Below are 27889 nucleotides of genomic sequence, written 5' to 3' on the forward strand. Positions count from 1 at the left end.
TTTCTGAGAGAGGGAGGCGGCATCGCCGCCGATCAGTCAAAAACTTGGGAAAAATAGCTTTTTGGATCAAAGCCGTCTAAAAAGAAGATTTCAGTATTAATGAAAAAATCTTGAAATTTTCTGGAGCAGGGAGAGTTCAATTTTAATTTTGAAATTTGCTCACATTCAAAGGTTTACAATAAGAATTCCTTCCGCAGCTTCATGGGGGATGGAGGCGGCTTTGCCGCCGATCGGTTAAAAACTCAAAAAGGGTACCCCGGATGTCTCAACCACAAAAGAAACGGCGTAGACGCTGTTACCAGAGTTCCAGTTCTTCAGTAAGATTATTTCGAAATAAGTAAAACATCGGAAGAAAGTTCATATTGGTAAAACCGCTAATTTTGAATTCCATATTCCATCAGGATAGAAAAAATAATTGAGATCCAGAAGTAGGAAAGAATTTCTGATTCCCCTACTGTCAGAGTGATTTAAGAAGCGCCGGAGGCGCTGTAGAACTGAGAAGGGTGGTGTAGGGAAGGAGGTTCAGTCGCCGTTAGGCGACGTGAACCGACTGGTTGATTTAAGATTTGAAGAAATTATTTTTTTTTGTTGTAACCATTGAAACTGTAATTTTTTTCTGAAACAGTGAAAAATTAATTTCATATGAAATGTAAACGTTATCGAACAGTACACGGTCTCCCACAGTGCGAAAAAGAACTGCAAGGAACGTGAAGGCGATTTTTTCACGTTTTAATTCAATTCTTTTATTTTTTGCACTGAAAATTCAGTTTTTTCCGGTTTTTAGACGGCGCAAGGGATGAAAAAAGGTCCCGTCCTACAGAATTGTAGAAAATTAAATTCTCTATCTTATGAGCCAGAAAACGTGAAATTTGGTCTGAAATTCACTTTTTCTATACAGAAAAACTGATTTTCAGAAAATTGAGATTTTCTGCCATTTCATCCAATATTTTTTTTCAAAAACATTGTAACAGTTTTGGAGTATCCTCAAGAACATTATGTGCAAGTTTTATTAGAAAAAGTTTTCTACCAAAAAAGTTTTACTCAATTTTCTGAAAATCAGTTTTTCTGTATAGAAAAAGTGAATTTCAGACCAAATTTCACGTTTTCTGGCTCATAAGATAGAGAATTTAATTTTCTACAATTCTGTAGGACACGACCTTTTTTCATCCCTTGCGCCGTCTAAAAACCTGAAAAACCTGCATTTTCAGTGCAAAAAATAAAAATGAATTGAATTAAAACGTGAAAAAATCACCTTCACGTTCCTTGCAGTTCTTTTTCGCAGTATGGGAGACCGTGCAGTAACAATTTATTTCTTTTTAGAAGGTATTGTAATCTTTTGGTTAGAGCAACATAACTACATTATGGATATAAAAATGATGAAAAATAATGAGAAACACCCATCTAAGCGAGGCTATTGTTTTTGAACATTTTTGAAACAGTTTTTAATTTTTTCTCTCTTTGTAAACTGGTAGTGAATTTTGTTCTAAGTTTTTAATACTCGGTTTTACTATAACAAAAAACTTCAAAAACAATGAAAAAATCATATAAAATTATAATATTTTTAGAACGTTTTGAAATTGAAAGGGTTTTCAAAGATGAAGCAGTGAGTCTGACAATAGAATTGATAAGGAACTAAAATCAACAACAAGACTAAAAAATATGAACTCTAGGAGAAGAGATGTAAAGGAGTGAAACAGAAAAAATTGTTTTTGAAACGAAAATGTTTCAGTCGGATTAAACAAAAAATTATGTTCTTCCAAGTTTTGTATACTGTAGCAAATAATATTTCAACAAACTTCTAAACATTCTTCTGGAGTTGAATGCGGATTTACGAAAATATTGGAAATGGATTTACAGTATCTCATGTAGATTTACCAAACTCACTCTGACTCCCACTCCTTCTCCTTCATTTGATCTCTCAACAACGTGTTCTCTACTGAAATAACGAAAAATTCATTTTCCTGGGTGCCAACTTTTTCTTGAAGTTGACGGACAATCTCTTCAAGCTCTGGAATTTTTGAGGATCTGGAAATATTGAGTTTCAATTGGAAACAGTGATTACGGACATACTCATTTCCACGTCCTTGCTTCGTTGGTGTCTTGAAATCTGGATTTTGATCTACAGAGGCATACTGGTCATCAGAGTTGAAGATTTTCTCATAGTCATCCCAAGACGAAAAAACAATTGGAAATAAGAAAAATGAAGGAACAGTGATTAGTTTAGTGAAACAGTAAAGAAACTTCGTTGATGATAAAGGTAATAAGTTTCACGTACGTTCAAAAAAGAAAGGCGAATTTTTGAAACAGTAAATTTTGGTCACTTGTCAATTTATTTATGTCTGTATAATCTTTCCTGTCGAACAAGAAATATGCGATTGTGAGATAAAAAATGCTTGCTGGAACGGTAAATGTATTTATTTCGCGGCTAATGAAGATAATTCACAAAAAAGTCTTGTTAGCTTAATCACTCAGGTTGAAACAGTAACTTTAAAAAAATTATTTGTCAAAGTTAAATTCTAAAATATCGGGTTAAAGAAGAAATAGAACCGATTCGGATGGAAAAGTAAACATTTGAAGCAAAACGGAACTAAAACAAGAACTCGCTTTTTCGGCTCAAATAACATCAACTAAATTTTTGAAACAGTATTTTCCTTGAATATTGGGTAAAATACATATCGACACCTAACAAGGGAAGTTCATGACGAGGCGGGTTGAACTTTTTCTATAAATTGACCTCAGATACTTTCGACCCTGCTGATTTCAAAACTGTAAGAAAAATCAGCCAAATGCTCACGTATATAATTTTCCGGCACCGATTGTGAAATTAGAAACGTAATTATTCATTCATTTATTCATGTTTCTGAATTGTGTTTTTTCACTGTTTCATAAGGGAATATGATAATTTTCAGTTTTTAAGAATTTCACTGACACAATCAAGAAATACGAAAGAAGTGTCTACTACAGTTTTCACGGTATGCGTTTCTATGGTATAGTTTTGAAACAGTAAAATACATTCTTCAACTTATAATTTTTTCACTGTTTCAAGACTGAATAAATAGGAAAACAGTAATTTGTAAATTTGATTATCTGTCAATTAGCTAGAAGTGTTGTCTAACTGTTTTAAAATTTTGATTTAAACTTATTAAACTGCGGTATACGTCTTCTGATGTATTCGTAAAAGTTCTCTCATTGATATTTGCCATTCATTTTGAACATCAATTACCGCAATATGTTGAATAAAGTTTCAAGTTTTACTATTAGTATTGAAACAGTGAAAAACAATTTTACTGTTTCAAAATTTCATAAACTTGGGAACACTATAACGTTCAACTCATTTCAATCCATTATCTTCGACGATAAACTTTAAAGATACTTACATAGTTCCGGTAGCACATATGTACTTAATAAATGAACAGAAAGTTTTGAAAAAATATTGTTTCAAAAATTCAAATCCTCAAGATTTCCAGGCGAAGAATAATACTCCTATTTTCTTCTTGATCTTAAAGTTTAGTCTGTTGTGTCAAAAATTTCAGAGAGTACGAACTATTCCAGGTAGAAAAAATTATTTTATTGTTTCAGAGTATTTCCGAAAGTTTGTGTCGGTTTTTGAGAACTGCTATAAAAAGTTGCTTCTTTTCAAAAACATGGGTGACTGAAAGTGGACCATCTTTAGATAAGCATTGTAAAATAATGATCCATATTTCAAAATGTTTATAATTTCCAGTCGAAACAGTAAAATACAACATTGTCGATACTAAATTTTACTGTTTCGAAATTTTGAAAGTAAAAATCCCTGGTTAGTAATTGAAATTCACACAAGATTCATTTGAGAAACTGTTATTGAAACAGTAGTTTTTTTCGAAACTAAAAATTTAACTGTTTCTAACAGAAGTGGTTTCTGCTACAACTACTCTTGCGTATTAGTGAAGCTCCATCAAAGACAGTCAAATTTTTTACTGTTTCAAAAAAGTAACACAATTTTTGGATTTTAAAAGCGTCAGTGCTTTTATACCGAAGACACTTATTGCTGGCCCAACCGTTAAAATTTTTCTGTCTAACTCTGGATGAAACTGGGTAACTCTTTGCTGACCAAAAAAAAATTTAATCCATAAGAAAATTTATACAGTACTCAGTCGAAACAGGGAAAAATGTCGTTGTTGAAACGAAATTTTACTGTTTTGAAGTTTTTTGGAATGTATTTTTTGGAGGTCTTCATAATTAGAAAGTGATTTTTTTTGAATACAGATGCTGGAAAACTTTTTCGCTGTTTCAAAAAATTAACACATTTTTAAAGGTTTTGTTATTTTTAGTTGTTACATATTTTCTGGAGAAAAATTAGAAAAATTACTCGTATTCTCACTCATTGTGATTTTCAAAATATATTTACTGTTTCAGTGTATGATCGAACCAATGCACTCTTTTCGTTGAGATTCGTTGAGATTCACTCTTTATTGATCAGTAAAATTACTTCCAAACTTGTAAAATAGAAATTTTAAAACAATGCTTTTTTTTCTTTTTTTTTTGATCTAACTGATAAATCTCCAAATCGAACTAACTAGATAACAGGAAATGTTCAAAACGAAAAAGGGTACTGTTTAGTATTCTGATTCTGTGAGGTCTTTGTTGTTTGAAAAAACCAATAAAGTGCGTATTCGCTATTATTTTTGAACATTTTTGAAACAGTAATTAATTTTTTTTCTGTTTTTGTAAACTGGTAGTGAATTGCGTTCTTAGTTTAAATTTCTAGGCTTTACTATGAAAATTCTTCAAAAATAACTGAAAATTCTATAAAATTATTATATTTTTAGAACGTTTTAAAATAGTAAGGGTATTTAAAGCCAAAGCAGAGAGTCTGGCGATAAGATTGATTGAGTTACTGAAATCGAAAACAATTTAAAAGGTGAACTCCAAGAGAGAAGGTAAAACAGAGTGAAACAGAAAAAATTGATTCTGAAACAAGAGTTTTTCGGATTAAACACAACAATGATTTACTTCCAAGTTCAGTATACTGTAGCAAATTATAATTCTGCAAATTTTCCAAAATGTTTCAACAATAATCTTTCAGCATACAATTAGCAACGTATTGTAAAGTTAAGTTACAAGCAATTAATGTTTACTGCTGTCCATTTGAGTTCGCTTTTGAAACAGTATAATACTATCTTTTAAAATTAAGGAATATTAGTAGCGCAAAGCGAATGATTACACAGAAATTGAAAACTGATAGCGTAGAAGAGTTGGAAGTCGCTGACTATGCAAGGTGTCGGCGAGGGGCGCCACGTGGTAAAGGGTGGCGAGGAATTGGCGGCGCGGGCTGGAGGCAGTTCTGAAATGGCAGATGGTTGGGATCTGGGATTGGGACGTTTTAAAACCGCGAAACTTCGAAATGTTGAAAGCTTAAAAAGGATCCGTAACATTTTTGGTATTTACGTGAACGGAATTATAATGGGTACATAGTTTCAAAATAAGACAACGAAAAGAAGTATTCGATAACACGACGCGCAAGAAGAAACACAACTACTCATCATTTAGTATTGAAACAGTAAAAATTTGTATGTTCTTTGTCCATAGGGAGTCGAATTTAGAATAAATTTATAGAATTTGGTATTGTATAGTTTTCCGTCAAAACGAATTACTCGATTTCGTTTTGAAACTATTTAAAACTTGCTGAAACAGTTAATTATAAATTTAAAAATAACAAACGTGTCACGGGACGGGCCGGGACGGTATGATTTCTAATTTTTCACAAGTCCGGCCCGGGGGGAGTGCTTCCGTGGTAAACAATGAAAAATCAAAGTTTCCACTCAGACACTCTGAATGCGGAAAAACTAAAAAGCCGCTATGTATGCGTTTTTTGAAACTGTGAGTTTTTTCGGTAAATTTTTCAGAATGTGCGCAGGATTGAAAACCTTGATATACCAACTGCAAATTGATTTCATATACGTAACAGTTATTTGAAACATAACTTTTTTGCCTCCGGGACATTTCGCCACTAAACGTTTCGCCACCAAAAAATGGATAATTTCCAAAGCTTTATAGGGATAAAAGCACATCACTATAACTAGCATAATCAAAGCGTACTAGTGGTATGTTTTTTTCAGTATGAAGCTTTGGAAATTCTCCATTTTTTGGTGGCGAAACGTCTGGTGGCGAAATGTCCGGTGGCGAAATGTCCCGGAGCCACTTTTTTAAGTGAAATTATATTGCACAAAAATATTCAACTGCGCACGGTCTCTCACACTGCGAAAAAAAACTACAAGAAACGTGAAGCCGATTTTTTCACGCTTTAATTCAATTCTTTAATGTTTTGCACTGAAAATGCAGTATTTTTAGGTTTTCAGACAATTGGAGGAAAAGTGTGTACCTTTTTGTGCAGAAAACTGTTTCAACATAATGTGCTTGAGGAGGCTCTGAAACTGCTAAAATATTCAGAAAAATATATATTGGCTGAAATTGTTGAAAATCTCATTTTTCCGAAACTCGGTTTTTCTGCATCAAAAAATCATTCTCTTACCAAAATTCACGTTTTTTGGCTCATTCGATAAGGAATTTAATTTTACACAATTCTGATGGATGGGATTTCCTCCTTTGCGACGTCTGAAAACCTTTAAAAAAATACTGCATTTTCAGTGCAAAAAATATAAGAATTGAATTAAAACGTGAAAAAATTGGTCTCACGTTTCTTGCAGTTCTTTTTTGCTGTGTGGGAGACCGTGCTGCCTGCATAACTATAAATCCATTGCAAATATTTTTTGTTCAATATGAGATTTATGATTTAGTTTTAAAACAGTAAAAATAACATTATATTTGATAATTTGTTTTAAAATGTAGTAAATTTCAAAATTCTTTTAGTTTTTGTGGAAAAAATGAACTGATAACTTTGAAACAGTAATATTTGAGAGATTTTAAGTTGTTTTAAACAAATAATAAGTTGACAACGATATCTGTCGGAGCCGGAACAGTAAATTTTTGTTGATGCTGACAAAAAAAACAAACACAGACCAAACATGAATATAGGCAGAAAGAAAACAAAAATTTGTTGAAACAGAAAAAAAATCAGTGAGAAATAGGTAATTATGTGAATAATTAGAAAAGTTAATATGAAACAAAGAATCGCACGCTTAAAAAGATTAAATTCATTCATTTCTTGCCCTCCATCATCTCCTTCTCCTTGACCTTTTCCTCGACTACAGTAACCCGGGTTACTGTAGCTTCCTCCTCTTCCGCCTCCTCTATAACCACCTCCAATCTCTCAATTTTCTCCTGCACACTGAATTTCAGATTGTTCAAAATTCGCTCCACATACTGCTTCTTTTTCTGGAATTTCTGTTTCAACCGGTCCAATTTTTCTTGAAGAATCTTGTTATGCTGGATAACAACTGATGGTCGGAGTACTTTCCTTGTCTCGTTGGCTAATTCCATCTCCAGATTTTCGATTTTATGCTGGAGTAGTTTGATGGAAGCGTCTTTGTCAGTGAGTTTCAGTTGGAGGTCTGCCAGGTTGTATTGTTTTTTGTAAATTTCCAGATTTCCGTTTTCATTGGAGGATTCCTCATTTCTAATCTTCTGCTGACAAATCCTCGCCATTTGCATCCGTTCCATCATCAGATCCCCCTCCAGATTCCCAATTTTCTCCTTCAATTTCCGATTCTCTGCTTCCAACGCCTCGAACTGATCCCTCTGGTAATAGACAACTTTCAAATCCTTCCGATTCAAGTCTCTCACAAAAAACTCGTGAGATTTCTTGTTTCTCGCTTTCTCATCCTCCAGTTGCATTATTTTCAGATACTGACGACTCCACTCCTCTTTGTATCCCTCACATTCTTGTTGGAGGTCCAGAATTTTGGTGTCTTGAGTGGAGATTTGGTTGCGAAGAGCATAGATGACGTTTCTGGAAGGAGAAGGGGTTGGTGTGGATTTACGGAGGCTTGGATGTAGATTTACGGGGACTAGGGATAGATTTACGGAAGCAAGAAGCGTGGTGTAGATTTACGAGAGGTCAGGTGTAGAATTACAGAAATTATAAGCAAGAGGTAGATTAACGGAGTACACGTGTAGATTTACAAAAGGCGAGGTGTAAATTTAGGAAATCTAAATGGTAATTTACGGGATTTTAAGTGTAGATTTACGGAGGCTTAGATGTAGATTTACGGTGGCAAGAGGGAAAATTTACAGAAAATAGAAGTCTGGTGTAGATAGTACACGTGTAGGTTAACAAAAGACTGGGTGTAGATTCACGGAAGTCTAAGTGTCGATTACGGTAGGTTAAATGTGGATTTACAAAATGTTGGAAACACATTTACAGTATCTCATGTAGATTTACCAAACTCACTCTGACTCCCACTCCTTCTCCTTCATTTGATCTCTCAACAACGTATTCTCCACTGAAATATCGAAAAATTCATTTTCCTGGATGCCAACTTTTTCTTGAAGTTGACGGACAAGCGCTTCAAGCTCTTGGATTTTTGAGGATCTGGAAATATTGTGTTTTAGCTGGAAACAGTGATTATGGACATACTCATTTTTACTGTTTCTATTTCCTTGTTTAGTTGGTGTCTTGAAATCTGGATTTTGATCTACAGAAGCATCCTGGTCATCAGAGTTGAAGATTTTCTCATAGTCATCCTCATCAAGACTAGAAACGGAGGATTTACGGGATTGGGGGTCCTGAGACATGCTTTGATAGCTGGAAAATAGGGAAAATCGGTTGTGTCGGATGAAAACACATTGGAAATAAGAGAAATGAAGAAGTAGTGATCAGTTGGGGAAACAGTAAAAAAAAGAGATGACAGATTTAATAGGCTTGAGGAACGTTCAAAAAATGGGCTGGGGGTCCTGAGGGTTCTGAGACATGCTACTTAGAAAATGGGAAACTCTAATAAAAAGACAATTGGAAATAAGAGAAATGAAGGAACAATGATAAGTTTCTTGTTGACGTAATAGATTTTCGTACGTTCAAAAAAGAAAGGCAAATTTTGGAAACATTAAATTTTGGTCACTTGTCCATTTATTCTGGTTCATATAATTTTTCCTGTCAAACAAGAAATTGTGAGATCGCGAGATAATAATTCTTATTGGAACAGTAAATAATTTTATTACACGAGTTATGGAGATAATTCACAAAAAAGTGTTGCTAGCTTAATCAATCAGGTTGAAACAGTTTTTTTTTCAAAATAAGACTATTTGTCAAAATTAAATTCAAAAAAAAAATTGGTTTAAAGAAGAAATTGAACCGATTTTTGAAAATTGAAATCAAAACAGAATTAATATTAGAACTCGCTTTTTCAAATATTATTAACTCAAGTTTTGAAACAGTATTTGCCTAGAAGACGAAAACAGAGCATTGATAAACATAGATAGTTCACAAAATTCAAACTTGTTGTAAAACAGTTAAAAAATTTAAAAAATATAGTAGAAATTTGACTACATCAATTTCTGAAGCAGTAAGCGCAAACGACACTTGTTATTGCTGACTTGGACAAAACTCATTTTAAAAAACTCAATAAAGCAGTAATTCTGAAATTTTGATATAAATATTTTATTCGTTTATCAAAAACTGAAATATAAGGAAAACTCATTATATTCAGTGAAACAGTAAGTTTTTTCATAACGGCTATATTGTCATAAACTAGATTATATTATAAAAAGATACAGTTCTGAAACAGTATTGTTATAGGGAAGTTATTAACTTGGAACAGTCAAAAACCATAGGAAAGACATGCAGAATCAATAAAAAGTGACCAGCAGAGCGTAATTGATGGTTGACACAATGTCGCACTAAGACTCCCCAGATAGGCAATAACTCTGGGAAGAATCGTGGAAATAGCACTATGGAACGAGAGACAGCAGACAATGGGTAGGTTATTGAGTGCCACGTCACTACTGGATACGGTAAATGGGTTATGGAGCGTATTTTTGTTGTGAAAAATGGAGTAGTGTTGTCCAAAGGAGTACTGGCTTTTGGAGATATTTTGAAACAGGAAAAGTTATTCGGTTGATTGGTATTTCTGCATGAACAAACTCAGCTTACAGTGTATAGTAATGCTGTAGTCTAGTAGATTTTCAATCAGATTTCTTATTAAAAAACGCTTGAAAAATGATAAGCTGAAATCCGAATATCTTCAAAAAAGTCATATCGGCTTTCAAATTAACATGACATTATTTTTATAATTGTGGTTACTGGGTGTGCAGTTTGCTAAAACATAATTACCAAACAGCAATTACTGAAACATTTTTTTTCTTATGATAGAAAATTGAGCTCAATAATTTTTAGTATAGTGCGCTAGCTAAACTGCACCTTGGAAACGGTAAGTTTTCGACTATCAACTCTGATTTCTATGTAGAATCAAAAAAGTTCTGATAATTGGATGCGTAGTAATAGAAATAGCTGAAATAGGAAATGGGACAACTGTGAAACAGTAGGAAAAGTTTTATGGAAGGTGGCTGAAAAATTTCAGTTTTCAAGCATTAGTAAAATTCTAAGACGATTTGAAGATCCCTCTTTTTTCCGAACATGTAAAAACTGCAATGAAATAATATCAAAATGAAAGCTGAATGAACAATAATATGAAAATACTCTTTTTTTGGGAAATAGTGAAACAGTGAATTTTTTGCAAACTGAAAACAAAGAGCGGATTCTAAAAATCGTGATACTAATTGCATTTTATTCATTGAATTATTTAAAAAAGTAATTTGACGGTTGAAAAATTTTACATTGCAACTTTGACAAAAACTTAATTCCAATTATTCATATGAAACGGTATTTTTTTAAATAGATATCATTATTAGTCACTATTTTCAAAACATTGTGAACTAGCTGAAACAGTATATAAAAAGAAAACAATTTCTGTAAACAAACCGGTAATTTTGAGAAATTTAGTAATTAGCCTTTATTTCTGAAACACTAAATGTTGGTCAAGCATTATCTTGCTGATTTTATGATTCCTTTGAAATAATTTGTTAAATCAATATTCAAATTATGATTGAGATACGTAAAATGTTAGGCAACATTCGCACAACGGGATTTGGAAAATCATGGTCATAGCTCCTTGAGATCGCAAATATGAAACAATAATTTAGAAAATCTGATTTAAAAATTTAAACTATTTTTGAAATAAACACTACTTTTTCAAACCCAAATTGATAGCTTTTGGGAGAAACTGAAAGTTATTTTGAATCGATGGGAAAGATACATTTATTGTACCGACAGGATTTTGATAACCTCGTTGGAAACATTGAGCCTAGTAAAATTCAAAATAAAAAGATGGGACTGAAACAGTTTTAAAAAATCAGTTGTCTTAGTTAATAGGAATTTGTTAAAGACCAATTTGGTACGAACTAATATAAAACATGAATATAGGATTAAATAGAAAACAACCAATTTAGGAGACACCCAGTATAAGTATGATATTTTTCTGAAACATTAACAATTTTTTGAATTTCTTTTTCAATCAACCCAGAACTGAAATTGGAAAACGATAAAGCTGTCAAGTAAACCTCTGGAAAAGCAAATAATACCACAATAGTGCTTGCAGATAAATAGAAACTGAAACAGTAAAAGCTACTACATTTTTTGAAGAATTAAAAAACGGTTTGTCTGGAATTTTGGATTTCTGTACAAAAAACACACTGCTGAAAAAAGGAGAATTAAAGACATAAATATTAAAATTTTTTGGAATATTCTGATTGAAACAGTAAAGTTAAAAAACGAGCACATTGTCAAATATCAGTTCTAATTATCGCATGAAACAAATGTCAGCATTTTAAAAGCTGTTAATTTGAAAATTTGCGGTTCAGTTGTTTCTGGCCAACCCAGGGAGTAGTACTTCAAAATTCCATATCAAAAACTAGGAAGCACTACACTAGGAATCCACAATTTTAAACTGAATGATAAAGCTGCACGACAAGATTAGAAGAAATGAGAACGTCAGTTATTTTTGAAATAGTAATTTTCCGATAAGAAATGCCAGAGGAAGACAGAATGAGCAGCCACGGTAATGATTTGGTACTGTAGTTTTTTGATTCGCGGTTTTATGAACATATCACAAAGTGAGTACTGATTGAAAACAATTTTCTGAAACAGCGAAAAAAGTTGGGAATGAAACTTGGAACAGCTAGGAAGATTTGAAATCACTAAAAAATGGGGCATTTTCTGCTCATGTCAAAATTTCAAGGTTACGAAGTGTCTCAGTTTCCAAATGCCTGGTTTTGAAATGACCTGGTGTCTTATAGTTAGAAGGTTGGAGACAAGACTGAACTGATGTGAAATTTGAACCGTATCTAAAGTTGGCTTCAAACAAAAACAATCCAGTGAAAAAAACCCGGTTAGGCCTACTGTAATTCACCAGAGAGGGTTCATAACATGCTGTAAATCCACTCCGAGCTTCGTAAATCACCACTGAATTTTTGTTCAAGAAGATCTAAAACAGGTCATTTTACCGCTTTATTGAAACTTGATAAAAATGATAAAGTGATAAAATTGTGTTGAAACAATACAAAAATTACTTATTTTTCAACTCCCAAATCTCCTCCTCCCGTGCAATCAGTCGATCCTTCAACTCTCTAATCTGCTTCTCGTACCCAGCACTGTCTTGTTGTCTCGTCATCTCATTGCTCTCAAAAATCATACTAATCTGCTCATTTGCAAATGCCAATTCCTGTTTTGCCTGCTCCAGCTCACTTCTGGTCAGTTGCAACTCTTCTTCCAGGTTTCCAGGATCTCTTAATTTTTTCGATTTTTTAACTTTTTTCAGTTGTTTCTTCAAGGTTGCCACCTCCCGATTCTTCTCTGCCAACTCCAATTTCAAGTTCTTAACCTCGTAAGTCAGATGAACCTCAACAGGATCATCTGAATCCATCAATGACATGTTCTTAGTCTTCTCCTCCATCAAATCCGCCTTCAACTCCATCATTTTCATCTTCAATTTTTCGTTTTCCTCCATCAACTTCTCATCCGCATCCTCTTTGATATAATTTATCTTTTTGTCCTTGCTTGCCTCCAGTAACATTATTATTTCATCGTGTTGCTCTTCGGTTTTCCGTTTTTCTTTTTCGAGCTCTTCATTTTTTTGTTTCACTTCGAGAAGTTCCAAATGGAGACTGCTTTGCTTCAACAATGATTCGTAGACCTTCTCGTCTTGCTCAACAATACAGTAACGGAGATTGGCCAGCTCCGCTTGAAGAGATTCGATTTCTTTTCTGAAATTGTAGTGGTTTAAAAAAAAAATTGTGAGAAAAACACTATCCAACACAACACAACTTTAATTTTTATTTTTATTTTTTACTTGAAACAGTAAAATTAAAATAAACGTTTGAAAGTGGACCTGCTAAGCGATAAGATGTTTACCTAAGGTTGAGAGTTAGATCTACTGAAGACCATTGTCACATTTTAGCACATTATTTCTTGAAACAGTATTTTTTAAAGTTTTGAAACAAATATTGTCTGCCTGAATCAAATCTGTAAGTTTTTGGAAAACACTGATCAAAAAACAACCAAAAATATCACGCTGAACTTTATATCCAAAATTTGAAACAGTAAAACTCTATACTGGTAAATGTATACAAAAACGTTTTGTTTACGGAGAATTGCACTTTCTATCGTCATTATTGTGATATTTCTTACTTAAAACAGTAAAACTTTAGTTTTCAAAATTTCTGGCACCTACATCGTCGTCTCTCTTCAAAATGAATCATTCAATTTATTTTTGAAACAGTAAAGTTTAGAAAAGTTTGAATGAAAATTATTTTAAAACATTGACTCAAAATGTTAATTCTGAAACAATGATATTACGATATGCTCTACTAAATTTCCAAAATTTTGCTAGTGCTCACGCGGTGAATAAGATAAAACGAATGTTACTAATCAGAATTCTGACTAAGAACAATTATAGTGAATCAGTACTTTCTAAAATCTCCTAAACTTGATAATACTATCATTGAACCAAATGAAAAGTGGATATTTTTGTTTTGAAACAGTAAAATTAAAATTTTTCACAAAGTTGAACAAATTTCAGTTAGTTTTTTTACTCAACACTTTACAAATATGTTTATGACATTTTATGATCTTTTAATTTTGAAGTACTATTTTTCAAATCAATAATTCCTATTCCAGCCCAACGCATATCAGCAAAAGTTTGAACACTCAACAGTGCTAAAATTTTTTGAAACAGTAACTAACATATGTCTCTCCTCCACTGTTTCTGATTCATCCGTTGGTTCCATAAGCCAGTTCTCTCTGAAAATAATAATATCAAAATTGAAGAAGAAACGAAAAAAGTTTGAACTTCTCGGAAATTAATTTTTGTGAAACAGTACAATTTTCTTTCAAAAGGAATTAGAGTTTTGTATAAACGTTCCGGCTTATTCAGATATGTTTTGTCTAGCCACCGTCCAATTACTCAATCAAAAAACCAAAATTTCTAAACAAAAATTTTGAAACAGTAATTTTTACCCACATTTTTTTCTGATCCTTCTTTGATACTGCTGTTTTTTCCGAGGTACCTGGTTGATCAGAATCGCTTTCCCTTGAATCTTGACTGGGGACCTGAAAATACATTTATATTTAGAAAAAAAACACGAAAATCTTGATCTTACCTGCTCATAATCACTGTCAATCTCAAAGTCGGAACTATCCGATGAGCAATTTTTTGCTCGACGGAAGAATTTGGACATTTTCTGAAAAATAAAATAAAATTCGGAGTTTTCAGTGTGAAAATCAATGAAAAACAACTGAAAATAAGGAAAACTGCCAAGAATTTATGTTTTCCCTTAAGCCCCGCCCATTTATCTCCGAAGAAACATTGCGAAATTGAGAAAATTCACGTCATTCCGACAGAAAACATAGGAGATCCAGGGAAAGAGAAAAAGAAGAAGAGTGGAGCAGAGAAAAACAGAAAGAGCTATGCGCGTACTGTCGATACAAAAAAAGAGGGGTAAGAGGTGACCCGGGAAGAGGAGGGGGGACCATGAGAATGGTCCCGCCCGACTGTTAATCTGAGGAGAGTACATAGAAAACGAGGAGGGCGCAGACAATATCGACCGAACCGTCGGACACTCTCGGGCGGTTATTAGGCGGACCATTCTGGCCAAGGAGACGGTTTTTATTTGTGCGCCCTCCAAGACACCCTCTCCTAGACACCTCTCTTACTAGAGACATCTCTTAGCACACAGACAGAAAGCGCCTTAGTAATTATCGCTTCTTTACGGTTGACGCCTTCAAAAAATATTATAGTTTCTGTGTAGCCGTCCCGACAGAAAGTTATTTAAATATATATATAAGAATGATTTTTGAAAAATTAGACTAATAAAATTCAGAAACTTTGAAGCATGAGAAAACGTGCTGAAACAGAAATTTTCTGACAAAAATCTAAATTTCCGGTTTTATATATATATTTTTAAACTATTCTGATTCTCAAATCTGTTAGTTAACTCAGACAATAACCAAAGTTTAACTCCATACCAGCGCATCATTGCAGTTTTTCATCTATTTTTAATTTTAAAAACGTTTTTAAAACGTGGAAATCCTGTGAGTTAGCGGTTTACAGCAAGCTTTTTATTTACTGTTCCAGAAAACTATTAATTTTGTGTATATTGTTTTAAAAAACTGTTTCTCCAAAATTACACATTTTATAGAGTTTTTGTGAAAATAACGTCTGAACGCATTGTCTTTCTATTTTTGTGCTAAATTATTGTATTTTTTTTCTGTTTCAAAATATTTATGGTATTGGGTTTTAAAAAGTTTTACAGCTATTATCGTTTTCACATTTTTTTAGTTCTCAAAATTTGTCATTGATAAGAACTGCGCGATTTTTTGTAGCTCTAGTAATACATACAAAAACAATGAAATACTTACAATTTGTTAAACGGTAATTTGTGTTAATCTATATTAACGAGAACCAAACAATGACAATAACAAAAACCACAAACACTTTTCAACTTTCTGAAACAGTAAAAAATTGATTCAATTTTGAACTGAAAATTTTTTTTTGCTCACTTGTTTTATACTTTTTCAAGAAACTTTTAGGAAAAATCAAAAACATTTTCATAATTCAAGAAATTTCAATGTTGCTAAAAAGATATGGGATCACAAAACAACTCTCAATAAATGATTTTTGTGTTAATTTTAAAATTGAAACAAAAATTCTAAAAAGCAAAAGCCATAATAATAATTTATTCATTGGTTAAATACAAACTAACAGCAAGTGTTAAAACAGTAAGATTTGATAAAAATGTTACTGTTTCAGAAAATTTTAGCATTGTTCAATTACTGAAGTTAAAGATTCACCAATCTTAATTTAAGTATTTATTGAAAAATCTCACAGAACCGGTAATTAGAAATTAGATTTGGCAGTGGGAGGAAGTCGTGATAGCTGAAAGAAAAAAGTTTATGTGTTGTCATTATATTACAAACCAATTTTTCAGGCAGTACCTCACGAAGAAACCTCAACGGATCTTAGGATTGGAATCGTTCCAAATTGCTACCAGGTTATAAGGAGAACTTGAATACACATATCCGAAATTTTGTTTTGTGTTCGTCACTTGCCTCTGAGAAAACCGTCTCAACGCTTTTGGAAGCCATTGTCAGAGTGCTGTCTCTCTTCCATTAGCTATTTGGAACGATTCCAAACTTGCGGGCCTCTGAGGTTCCCTTGTAAGAAGGATAACTCACAATTGACTGTACATTCTTAACTGAATGACTTGTGGCTCATCGTTATCATAATGATAGTCAATTGTCCATTTGTATAAGAGGGATCCGTTCAAAGGAAACCCACCTGATTGTGCAGTTCCATAGAGAGAGTACAATTGGTCACCCGGAAATTTAGTAACATAAGATCCATCCGTACTCGCAATTGTATAATTCATTGATACGAATGAATTGTCAAGTGCTGCAATAAGTAATATAGCTTTAACTTAGAAATTATTCTTACTGTGGTTTTGAATAGTTATTGCAAATAAACTATATTCTGTATGATTCGGTACAGAAGTTTTGAATACCGGTATTTCGATTCTACCCGATCCAGAAACCACAAAGTTTCGAGCAATGAATTGATAAGGTTTGCCAAGTATCCAGGTCATCTCGTCAAAAGCCTGAAAATTTGTCGTCAAAAACCGGAACGTACAAAACTAACTAGGGGAGGCCACGGGGTGACCGTGGAGTTATGGGTCGTGACCTATATCATTAGAAAGCTGAGAAAACGCGGATTCCAAATATACATTCAGTTTTTGCCCACGAGGCCTGATATTCCGGAAAAACAAGGTCAAAGTTCGGAAAAATTACTAATTATTGCCTTTCTGATACGCGAAAAAAAATTTGATTTTTTTTGCAATTTTCGCGTGTTAAAACGGCAATAATTTGTCATTTTTCCTAACTTTGACCTTGTTTTTCTCGAATAGCAGTTCTCGAGGGCAAAAACTGAATATATCGTTGGAATCCGCGTTTTCTCAGCGTTCCAATGATATAGGTCACGTCCCATAACTCCACGTTCACCCCGAGGCCTTCCCTAGCAAGGTCAAAGATTTGAACGTTTACTACAGTGACTATGATTTGTTTCCAATTTTCACTTTTTCTTCAAGGACTCACATTAACAAGGTCTCTGCCGCTGGCAAATACACAGTATCCATTGGTTTGCAGTGACATTTCGTATAGTGTTGCAGAGTTGGAACCGCCCGATGGATTACTGTCGACAGCTATGCGCACCGTCACACGATTGGCTCGTAGTTGGGATATGGTGTCAGATACGTCAGATTCATTTGGATACCGTTTTACAGCTATGAATACTTGGGCTCCACAAATTGGAACTATTTTATTGTTAAGAAACTTCTGAAATATTTGCTGAATTGGAGTTACTAGGGAAGGCCCCCGAGTAACCGTGGAGTTATTAGACGTGAAGCCTGGTATTTGAGAAAAATGAAGTCAAGTTTTTAACACGCAAACTTTAGCTTTGTTTTTCTCGAATACCAGACCTCGAGGGCAAAAACAGAGAATACATCTGGAATCAGCGTTTTCTCAGCTTTCCAATATCACCGTCACGTTTCATAACTCCACGGTGTCTCGGGAGCCTTTCCTAGTTAGAGGAAAATAGTACAAACCTTCAAAACGTTGTACAAGTTGCTTTCAGTTGTTTTAACACCATATCCAAGTGATGGATCAGGTTTACGAGAAAATAGAGAATTATTCAAACTCCTGTAATGAAAAGGTCACATAAAACAGCAAAAACTGAAAAGAAACATACTTTTTATCCGAGTGATACTCAATCTCCTCTTCCTCTTTTGTGTCAAATCGAACATTTGCCATTGTTGCATACATATCAGCATAGTGGACCATATTATGTACACCATACCAATATGTATCATAGTCGATATCAGTTGAATAAGCGTACAGAATTGTGTTGTTCTGATAAGGAAGACATGCGGCCGGTGGAACTGAAATATTTTCAATGTGTTAGAAATTCTTTTTTTATTTTTGAATCTGAAATTAAATATTTATTTGATTTTGTTTCCCCCCGCTTCTGATATGTGTCCCTATGATGAATATTAGTTCGGAAGGGAGGGGGTGGTAGAATAGAATATGAATAAGAGAAATGAGTGTGCAAGAAACACTTTCTTGTTATCAGTGAAGAGTCATAACGACTTTATACCACACTCGTAAAAGGTTAAAAAGGAGGAACAAAGAGAAAAAATTGGAAAGTAGTCGATAAATGTCGCCTGTTTTCCTCTCTCCCTTATTGATTTTCCCACACTTATAATGCAATCTAACAGTGTAATTGTCCGGTACCTACCGGTTTTATCTCTAAAAAGTCCATAAAGTCATGTCAAGTTTCAGACAGCTTGGGCCTTGTGTTAGGTCGTTTTTTACCCGTTTTGTCAAGTTTCGCCCGTTTATACTTTTTGGGTGGTTTTTAGTCACCTTTTTTCTATTGTTTTCTTTGTCTAGTAGGCATTAGTTTTTATTCAAATTCCAACCATTTTGTGTAGCAATTGTCTTGTTGGCAATTGTAGAAATTGAGATCAATAAATTAGTAGTTGACTCGAAAACTTGTGTTTTATTGATTTCTCGTCTTTGCGCTTATTGTCTTTTCACCAGAAGCTAGCGTGACACCGTTGTCACGTCTAACTTTCTGACTTAATAAAACATTTTCGGACAAATTATTGATGATTTTTTTATAACAACTAATGAAAAAACTTTTTTAGAAAAACAATAAGCACTTAGATTTGTTTTAAAACGGAAAAATAAATCTCAAAGAATTAAACCATCTTTACTAATAATATTCAACAGATTCCGTTTGTCCGTTTATTTGTTGCACGCCATAACTCCCTTCGTAGAGGACCGATTTTAATGAAACCTGGATAAATGGATTGGAAATTTGACTTAGATGATGCCCGAACTTTTCTTTTTTCAAAAATATCAAATTTGACGTCTTCTGGAGACGATGAGGTTTTTAGTGCTAAATTTCGTTGAAGAGGGTGTGTCCCGACAGGGTGGTAGAAAGCTCAAAGTACCAACCTAACACTACTGACTCGATGTTTCTTGACTGCACTCTCGACAGGCGCGGGCCGCGCGCGTGTGGTGTAGTGGTCTACACAGATGACTCTTACGCATGGGGTGGCGAGTTCGTTCCCATCAAATTAGAAATATTTTTTTTTGCTTTTTTGTTATGGGAAAGTAATTTATTGAGGAGCTTTTGGATTTAAATGGAGGGAAAAACAGTGACTATGTTAAAAAAATTTGTCAATAAGTCTGCTCCGCATCTTGCATTTGAGAGAAAATTGAATGAAAATTTGGTCAAGAGCCCGAAAACTCCCGTTGGCTACGGGTCAAAAGATTACCGTAATCTTAGAATTCATATTTCATCATGAACGCGCCAGACCGATAGCATTCGGTATTTTCGGATTCGAAAGTTCTATTTGAGATTTGAATACCGCTCATCAGTGCTGTAAAATTTTCGATAGGGGAGCCGGAAGAAGGAAGAGGGAAGTACATTTTTGAAAAAGAAAAGCGGAAGAAGGAAGTCAGTCAAAAATTCCAAAATGTTTGTAAACTTTTTTGAAAGTCGGAAGTGGCAAAAAAGTTTCAACGGAAAACTGAAGCGGAAAGTCGGAAGTAAATTTTCTAAAAAGGAAAGTCGGAAGAAGGAGGAAGAAAGTGAAATTTTCAAAAGGGATGTCGGAAGAGAGAAGAAGGAAGTGAAAAAAGCCCGGAAGAAGAAAGAAGGTAGTCGGAGGAAGGAATTCCGCACAGCTCTGCCGCTCACATACATAATGGGAATCAAAGGAACCGGGAGACCATGTTTTCTGATAGCGAAGCCTAAAATAAATGGAAGACCACTACTCAAGAAGCTGATATGTGAATAAGGACCCGTCGTAGCTCGGTTGCCTACAAAAAAATTATGAATTCTTGGATGAGAATTTGTTAAAGCACCGTCTTAGTCTGCCATATTCCGAGAAGGGAGGCGGCGTTGCCGCCGATCAGTTAAAAATAAAAAATATATCGACTTGATCACTCGCCTTTTGGGAACGGAAGAAAGAAAAGTTATCAAGTTCAAGTTCTTCTGTGAGATTGTTTTGAAATGAGGAAAACATAGGAAGAAAGTTCAAATCGGTAAATTCAAAAACAGCTCATTCTAAATTCCATACTCTATCAGGATAGAAAAAGTCATTGAGAAAGTTTGTAGAATTTGAGTCTGAAAAGGAGAGATTTTACAATTGTGCTTTATCGGAATGAACTGCTCGACTAAGAAGCGCCGCAGGCGCTGTAAAACTGAGAAGGGTGGTGTAGGGAAGGAGGTTTAGTCGCCGTTAGGCGACGTAAACCGACTGGTAATTAAATGTTTACTGTTTCAAGAAACCAGAATCTTTCCGTAAAGTTTGTAAATATAATCACTCAATGATATAGAAAAAAATGTAACAACTATCAAACTTTTACTGTTTCACAGTTTCCATGATAAACAAGGTATCTGATGAGTTTTTCAATGCGTGTCTCATATCCGTCGTTATTATGAATGCTATTCAAAAATATTTGGGTTTTTTTTACTCGAATTTTTATCCATCGAAACAGAAAAAAGTAAACTATTTACTGTGAAAAAAATAAAGTTTCGACAAGGATTTTCAAAAAAATTTCGCGGGCTGGAACACGCAAGCGCATAAAGTTGTGGGCGGAACTTAAACTGCAATCGGTTCTTAATTTGAAAAAAAAACAACTGGAATTAGAACCGCGCCGCTTGTTTAAGCTTGCAGTTTAAGCTCCGCCCACAACTTTATGCGCTTGCGTGTTCCAGCCCGCGAAATTTTTTTTTTTAATCCTGGTCGAAACTTTATTTTTTCACAGTACATATTTTCATTAAATAATGGAACGAGTTTGTACTATAATCCATTTTTTATAAATAGCTTCGGTTTTATTTTTTATTTTATGAGACAGGTGGTCATATCAGGGTGAAAAAATGTTTTTCATGGCCATACATGCTATGTATGACACTACTGTTTTTGAAAATATCTCATATTTTCCTTTGATGATTAAATTTCAGTTTTCTCTTTCTTATTCCTATTCAATTGAAACAGTAAGAAACATTTGCTCTTTTAATGGCGGTTTTTATTGATAGTACTCTCGTAGCTATTGTTATTCGTTGGCTTTGTTCAGTGAGTTTTGTCATTTCAACTGTAATTTCCATGGAGCAAACTTTAAGAAAATATTTGTTTCTTACAAGATTTGAACTTATTTCTAACATTTCATTTGATATTTTTTCTGTTTCCGCAATTATTCAAAACCAGCCTGGCTGCCCCCCCCCCCCTCCCCGCGAATTACTATAATAGGAGATATCATACACGGTGGTTGGTCTGGCTGACTTCCTCTTATTTCCCTGTTCACCCTCTCACGGAAGTTTTCACGTAGCCGAGTGGTTAACGCTCAAAATGATCGACTTCAGCCGATGGCGCGCTCCCCCTTTATTTCTCAAAAATCTTACGGATATTCTGAAAAACACACAGACAAATCGACAGATAGTTTTATATATAAGAATGATAAGCATAGGTTGAACTAGTAGGATCTTCTCATCGCGTTTTTTAAAGACATGCAGCACTTGAATGTTTTCTGTTTTAGAATGACTATCTATTGGAATTAATTTTAATTTAAGTAATATATATTTCGATTTTCGGTTTCAAACCAATTTAAATTCCTATTATTATTGATTGACACAATATAAACTAAATCAATATTAAATATTATAGGAGTAATCGAACTATAAGATGAGAAAGATTTTATGATTTTTCAACTTTTTGAAAATTTCACTGTTAATATCGGAAACGTTTACTTTGTTTATACTCAAATTGTAAATCAAAATGCTGGGAATCTGGAGTATGCCTACACTTTTTAGTGTAGTCAGAGTAGACTCAACAAAAACTAAATTGAAAGATTGAAAAAAAAATCACTAATAACAAATCAGAAACAGTAGAGTTCTAGAAACTTCAAAATTCTGCTCATAATGACGCAAATGTCTTATTGAAATCGTTTTTTCTTATTGTTAGAAAAAAAAAATTGATAGTTGGAACAGAAAAAAAATTTCTTGCTGTTTCAGGAAAATTAATTCATTTGAATCTACATTTCTATGCACTTAATATCAACGTTTCAATATTACTTTTTACTGTAATCCAAAAATTAAAATGTTTCTGAAACAGTGAGTTCTACAAAACTACTTACTGTTTTACGGTTCACAAAAAATAGTTTCTTTCTCGAATAAAATAGTTGGATAGTATACAGTGCCGCTCAAAAGGGTATCAACTTTGACTGTTTTCAGTGGAAAATGATCAGCTTTGACAGTGTGTTTCGGTGTCACCCTATTGTTCGATAAATTCATTTTTAAATGAGTTGTACAGAGGAAAAAAATTTTAAAAAATTTTTAGTTGACCATTTTTTGTAGGGACACTATCTTGGAAGTTACAGGTTGTCAAAGTGAAAATCTCCAAAATTTCGCTAATGAGCACTGAAATTAGTCATTTTTGGGGGGAAATGACTTTGACAACCTGTAACTTGCAACATAGTGTTCATACAAAAAAATGGTCAACTAAAAAATTATGCCATTGTTTACAGTATTTTTTAAAGTTTTTTTGTATAGAAAAAATTACTGTTTCAGATATCTTCCTTTTATTGCAGGAATGTATTGACCAACAATAAAGGGCACAGTTTTAAACAGTTGATAATTCGTTTCTCTTCCGTATTTAGTTCTGTTTCAAATAAAATGTATTGCCATTGTAAGTTAAAATTATTATTCTGTAGTAGTTTTTAAAATATTACCAGCCTGTCTGACCCGACTTTGTATTGTTAGAAATAAAAGTAAAATTTTGATATCCTGACACAGTCCAGACAACCCAATTGTCTTTTATATATATAAATGATTTTATGTTACCATTGGTTTTCTTGTCTCACTATTAGGAACTCTTGTCTTACAACAATAAGAAACAACAATTTTTAAACTCAACTTAGAATAATTACTGTATCAGAATTATTATACAAAGTAGGAATTTTATCATTTCTAGTACTAATTTTTTGAGTCATGTTTATCTATAATCCTCAATCAAAATACTGTAGTTTTTATTTCCCAAATTTTAATTTTCTTTTAACCATTTCAATTCTCAGTCTGAACAAAACATGGTTAAAAAAATAAGTTCTTGTATTACGTTTGTTCTGTTTCAATTTTTATAAATTGGATTTTGAAAAATCTAAAATTTGCATTTCTAAGTGAACTGAAGTTTCTGAAGTAGTACTGTTTCCGGAAAAAAAACCCCCATCTACATAAAAGTAACATTTTTACAGAGGCACAATCCATTTTTCAAATTAAACCAATAATTTTCTCCGTTTAGTAGTTCGAAAATCTCATGATTAAGAGGAATTGGTCAGAATTTGTGGAAATAATCGAAGATAGTCTATTTCCGAGAGATTTTTGCATTTAAAACCAAAAATTATGCCGCATTTCAAACACCGGCACTTTTGAATTTGCACTTCCCTTTTCACTAGCTTTCATTTGATACCCATATCGAACTGCTCCTGATAATTTTGAATTCGAAGCTGAAGCCGTGACGCGACCGCACCGAATCACCCCAAAACTTTAAATGTAGATGGAAATATGAAATAGGTCGATATGGGTATCAAATAGAAGTAATGATCTCGGCAATTCTGAAAATATGAAACCATCTAATCCAAATCTGTTCAGATAAGATTTTATACCCTTTTTCAGTGACAAAGTGCAATTTTAGCCTCACAAATGACAGAAAGCAGTGTTTCTTCACATATTGAGATATGTTCAATAGACAGCTTTAGTTTGATACCCATTTGGACCAATATATTATTTTCTGTTTCAAGTTAATTTCAAGTTCAAATTTATTTAAACGTTTATAATTGCATGATTCTAGTTTGCCTAAAAAAAATGCTACAAATTTTAATTTTGAGAATGTTATGAATGCTACTGTTCCAACAACAATTTTTTCCGATTAGTTTAAATAAAACTTGTCAGTCTTCGACATTTTATTGTTTCAAAGTTTATTGATTCTCTGAAAAGTTGTTCTGTTTCGATGAGGATGAGACTCTACCAATACATTCAGCTAAGTTTCGCTCAAAACATCACTGTTTCAAAGTCTCAAAAATTGCAAACCACAGAAAAAGTCAATAATGGAGACCCTTCGGTTTTGATATTGTGCATCAATCGTGTGTGCGAAAGTATACCGAAATATAGATCTCAGCGAGTTCTATGACTCTGATAAAATACAGACCTGGCTATTTATGACAATTTTGATTCGTCAGACCGATCAGCGGACTAATAAGAGATCTCAAGCGGGCCCGTAATGCATTAGACACATTAAACTAGCTGAGATCTTTATTTGGTATACTTTTGGACATGTAATATTTATTACAACGCAAGGTGACAACTGACCCAAAGGATGACAAATTTGAAAATGGTAAGAAAAAGAAATATCGCTTCAAATTTTGAAAAAAAAATCATAAAATGAATTGTACTCAAATGATTTTTATTTTAAAAAAACGATAATTTAAATCAGAAACGTTGCCCTTCTTCTTATTTCACAAATTATGTTTTTGTTTCAACACTTCACTTTGTAATTGTTTTTTCTTTTGATCAAGGCAAAATCGAATAAATCCGTTTGCAGTACCATAAACAAAATTAACATATTTACTGTGAGTAGAGTGATGTTATATTCAATGAATGTTGTTGTAAAATTGCAAACTATCCTTCAATATTTTTTTAATGATAATGCATTTGAGCACATTTTCCTTGATTTTTTACTGTTTTGTGACAATTAATAAATACATTGTGTGATCCGCATTTTGATATCAAGTTTGTATAAACAATTTATTAGTTTGTAGAATGAAAATATTGGGGAACTATGAAAATAATGAGTTTTACGTAAAAGTTGCTGTTTCACACCTGGGCTTTCTGAATTCATATAGGAATCATGACATTTCGACAAATTTTCTCAAATTCTTTGTTATTAATTGCAGAACAGAAAAGTTTACTGTTTTAAGTTTTTGCATTTACAGTTCCAAGAATATTTGCTAGCAATACTCGTTTTCACTGTCCAGAACTATTGATTCTAAAAACTGATTAAAATCAATCGCTAAATCGGCTAGTGATAAAATTACATATATCTCTTTCAAAAATTGAACCATACAGATTGCAGACTATAATATTGGGAGCTTCAAGCATTTTCTATGAAACAGTGCTTTTTAACATTTCATTTATTTAAATACAGCTACTGTTTCACAGTAGTTTCATATATTTGAGTAAAATTAATCTAGCCGTTTATATCACTGCTGAATTTGTCATACCACAAACTTATTTCGAGTGCCCCGACTTTGAATTTATTGTTTCGAAATTCAATTTTTCAAATAAAAACAGTATGAACTCTGATACTGTTGTTGAATTGCTATGAATATTCACAAAATTCACTGTTTCATGAATCTTTTATTGCTTTCTAAGTTTGAAGTGGCACTGGTACAGTATTTTTCGTTGGTTTGATTCAATGCAATACAGTACTATAAAATAACAATTCCAGCTTGATGTGTCTAAAATATAGCTGTCTCAAAATGATAAAAGTTACTGTTTCAGAAATTGATGATCGCTTCAATATATTGCAACCCTTCACTTGTGTCAGGAACAGTTCTGTAGCTGAATCCATATCAATATTCCCAGATTCCTCAAACCATCATAGCACGATCGATAGTTTTCCCTGTCTTGGGATGTCGTTAAAACGAGTGGAGGGTCCGCAAACACAGATGGAAGGATACCTGTAGAAGGATGGATGGGAAGTCTCATTCACTATTTCTCCCTCTTTGTTTTTTCACCTCACCCCTCCCGCTCTAGACCAATCGGCCTAGCCCTCCTTTGATTTTATTGATTTTCAAAAACGACCTTACCAATGTCGTCGTCTTCATCTTCTGCTATTTCTTCTGTTTTGGGACTCAAAACTGATTTGGAAAAGAAGAGAGCTGAGGTCCAGAATCTCAAAGAGAAATTGAAGAAGGTCCAGCTGGAAGAATCGATACTCAATCAGAAATTGGATATAGGGGAATTTGAAAAAATAGAGATTTACAACGATTTAGTGAAGAATGAGAAAGAGATGAAAGCTAAAAATATGCGAATTGACGAACTGAAATCCCACATTCGTTCCGCGGAGAAACTGTTTAAGAAGCAGCAGAAAGAGATCGATATGCTCCGTGCAGCTCAGGAACAGAAGAAGGAAAATCAGAAACTCTGCAGCTACGGCGAGTCCTGTTGGAGATTCGTTCAAAATATCGAGAAGAATGAGAATAGTATTTTGTAGACATGTAATAAGAAGGAGGGATTCTATGGACAATAGAGAGAGATTAGGTTACGGAATCTCTTTTTACCTCATAGTACTCTCCCATGATCTCTCTCTCTCTCTCTCTCTCTCTCTCTCTCTCTCTCTCTCTCTCTCTCTCTCTCTCTCTCTCTCTCTCTCTCTCTCTCTATCTCTCTCTCTCTCTCCTACAGTATGCCTCAATCTTGGCCTACAGTATTCTCAAATATCATTACTTTAATTGATTGGTTTTAATAAATCAGTTTCTTCTATAACTGTTTTCATTTATGGGCAATTAGTTACACTTCATTTCAAGCACAATTAAGTATGATTAAGAAGGCCTGACAGCCAAAAATTACTATTTCAAACAAACGTGACATATTTAGTATGAACTTATTGCTAATTGAAGCAGGATCGAAACTATGTTTTATGAATCTGAAAACAAGTAGACATTTTTTGCATAAAAATCTGAACAGTACCAAGAGATATCAATGACTCCATTATAACTTAGCTATCAATTTGTACAGTTTCAATAGAATACAAAAACTACAATTTCGACAAATACAAAAGTTTCTTTCATAGCCATTTCGCAACTACGACACTTCGCAACCACGACGTTTCGCAACCACGGCGTTTCGCAACCACACCGCATTTGCATATTTAGGTCAGTTGAAAATGTTGAAACCGAAGGGTCTGGGAGCATATTTGAAAACATTAAATAGAAGAAAAAGTTATCTGACCCATTTTTAGACAAAACTAGGTTAAACTTGCTAGTTCTATGGTTGCGAAACGCCGCAGTTGCGAAATGTCGCAGTTGCGAAACTTCGTAGTTGCGAAATGTCGTAGTTGCGAAATGTCGCAGTTGCGAATTGTCGCGGAGCCCTAAATTGATAGTAATACGATACATTTTCAAGTTTCAAAACGTTGCGTTCACAAGATCCCTATTGATCTTTCAAATTGTTTAAAAAATAGATAGTTGAAACAGGAAAAAAAATTTTGGCTGTTTTAAAAAATACTGAATTCGTTTTTATATTTATTCGAACCTGGTTATCGAGATAAAATTCAGTTCTTAGAA

At 33.6% G+C, this 27889-nt stretch overlaps 4 protein-coding genes across 4 annotated transcripts; 1 reads left to right on the top strand and 3 right to left on the bottom strand.

The window, feature by feature from the left end:
• Positions 1 to 7137: 7137 nt before the first annotated feature.
• On the bottom strand, positions 7138 to 8673 carry GCK72_015270 (uncharacterized protein; the record flags this gene model as incomplete). Its single annotated transcript, XM_003091758.2, has 3 exons — positions 7138 to 7888; positions 8330 to 8470; positions 8516 to 8673. 3 exons carry the CDS (start codon positions 8671 to 8673, stop codon positions 7138 to 7140), a joined length of 1050 nt encoding a protein of 349 aa, XP_003091806.2.
• Positions 8674 to 12497: 3824 nt separating this feature from the next.
• Positions 12498 to 14667, bottom strand: GCK72_015271 (uncharacterized protein; the record flags this gene model as incomplete). The annotated part of the gene is made up of 4 exons (XM_003091745.2): positions 12498 to 13194; positions 14174 to 14230; positions 14451 to 14539; positions 14590 to 14667. 4 exons carry the CDS (start codon positions 14665 to 14667, stop codon positions 12498 to 12500), a joined length of 921 nt encoding a protein of 306 aa, XP_003091793.2.
• A 1992-nt stretch (positions 14668 to 16659) lies between these two features.
• GCK72_015272 (uncharacterized protein) lies at positions 16660 to 18319 on the bottom strand (the record flags this gene model as incomplete). Its single annotated transcript, XM_053730747.1, has 5 exons — positions 16660 to 16880; positions 16923 to 17082; positions 17576 to 17815; positions 18085 to 18178; positions 18228 to 18319. The coding sequence occupies 5 exons, from the start codon at positions 18317 to 18319 to the stop codon at positions 16660 to 16662; spliced, it is 807 nt and encodes a 268-aa protein (XP_053585519.1).
• An 8093-nt stretch (positions 18320 to 26412) lies between these two features.
• On the top strand, positions 26413 to 26817 carry GCK72_015273 (uncharacterized protein; the record flags this gene model as incomplete). The annotated part of the gene is made up of 1 exon (XM_053730748.1): positions 26413 to 26817. The coding sequence occupies one exon, from the start codon at positions 26413 to 26415 to the stop codon at positions 26815 to 26817; it is 405 nt and encodes a 134-aa protein (XP_053585520.1).
• Positions 26818 to 27889: the final 1072 nt, after the last annotated feature.

Source organism: Caenorhabditis remanei, chromosome IV (assembly GCF_010183535.1).
Source record: "Caenorhabditis remanei strain PX506 chromosome IV, whole genome shotgun sequence".
In the NCBI taxonomy this organism is placed as follows: Eukaryota; Metazoa; Nematoda; class Chromadorea; order Rhabditida; family Rhabditidae; genus Caenorhabditis; species Caenorhabditis remanei.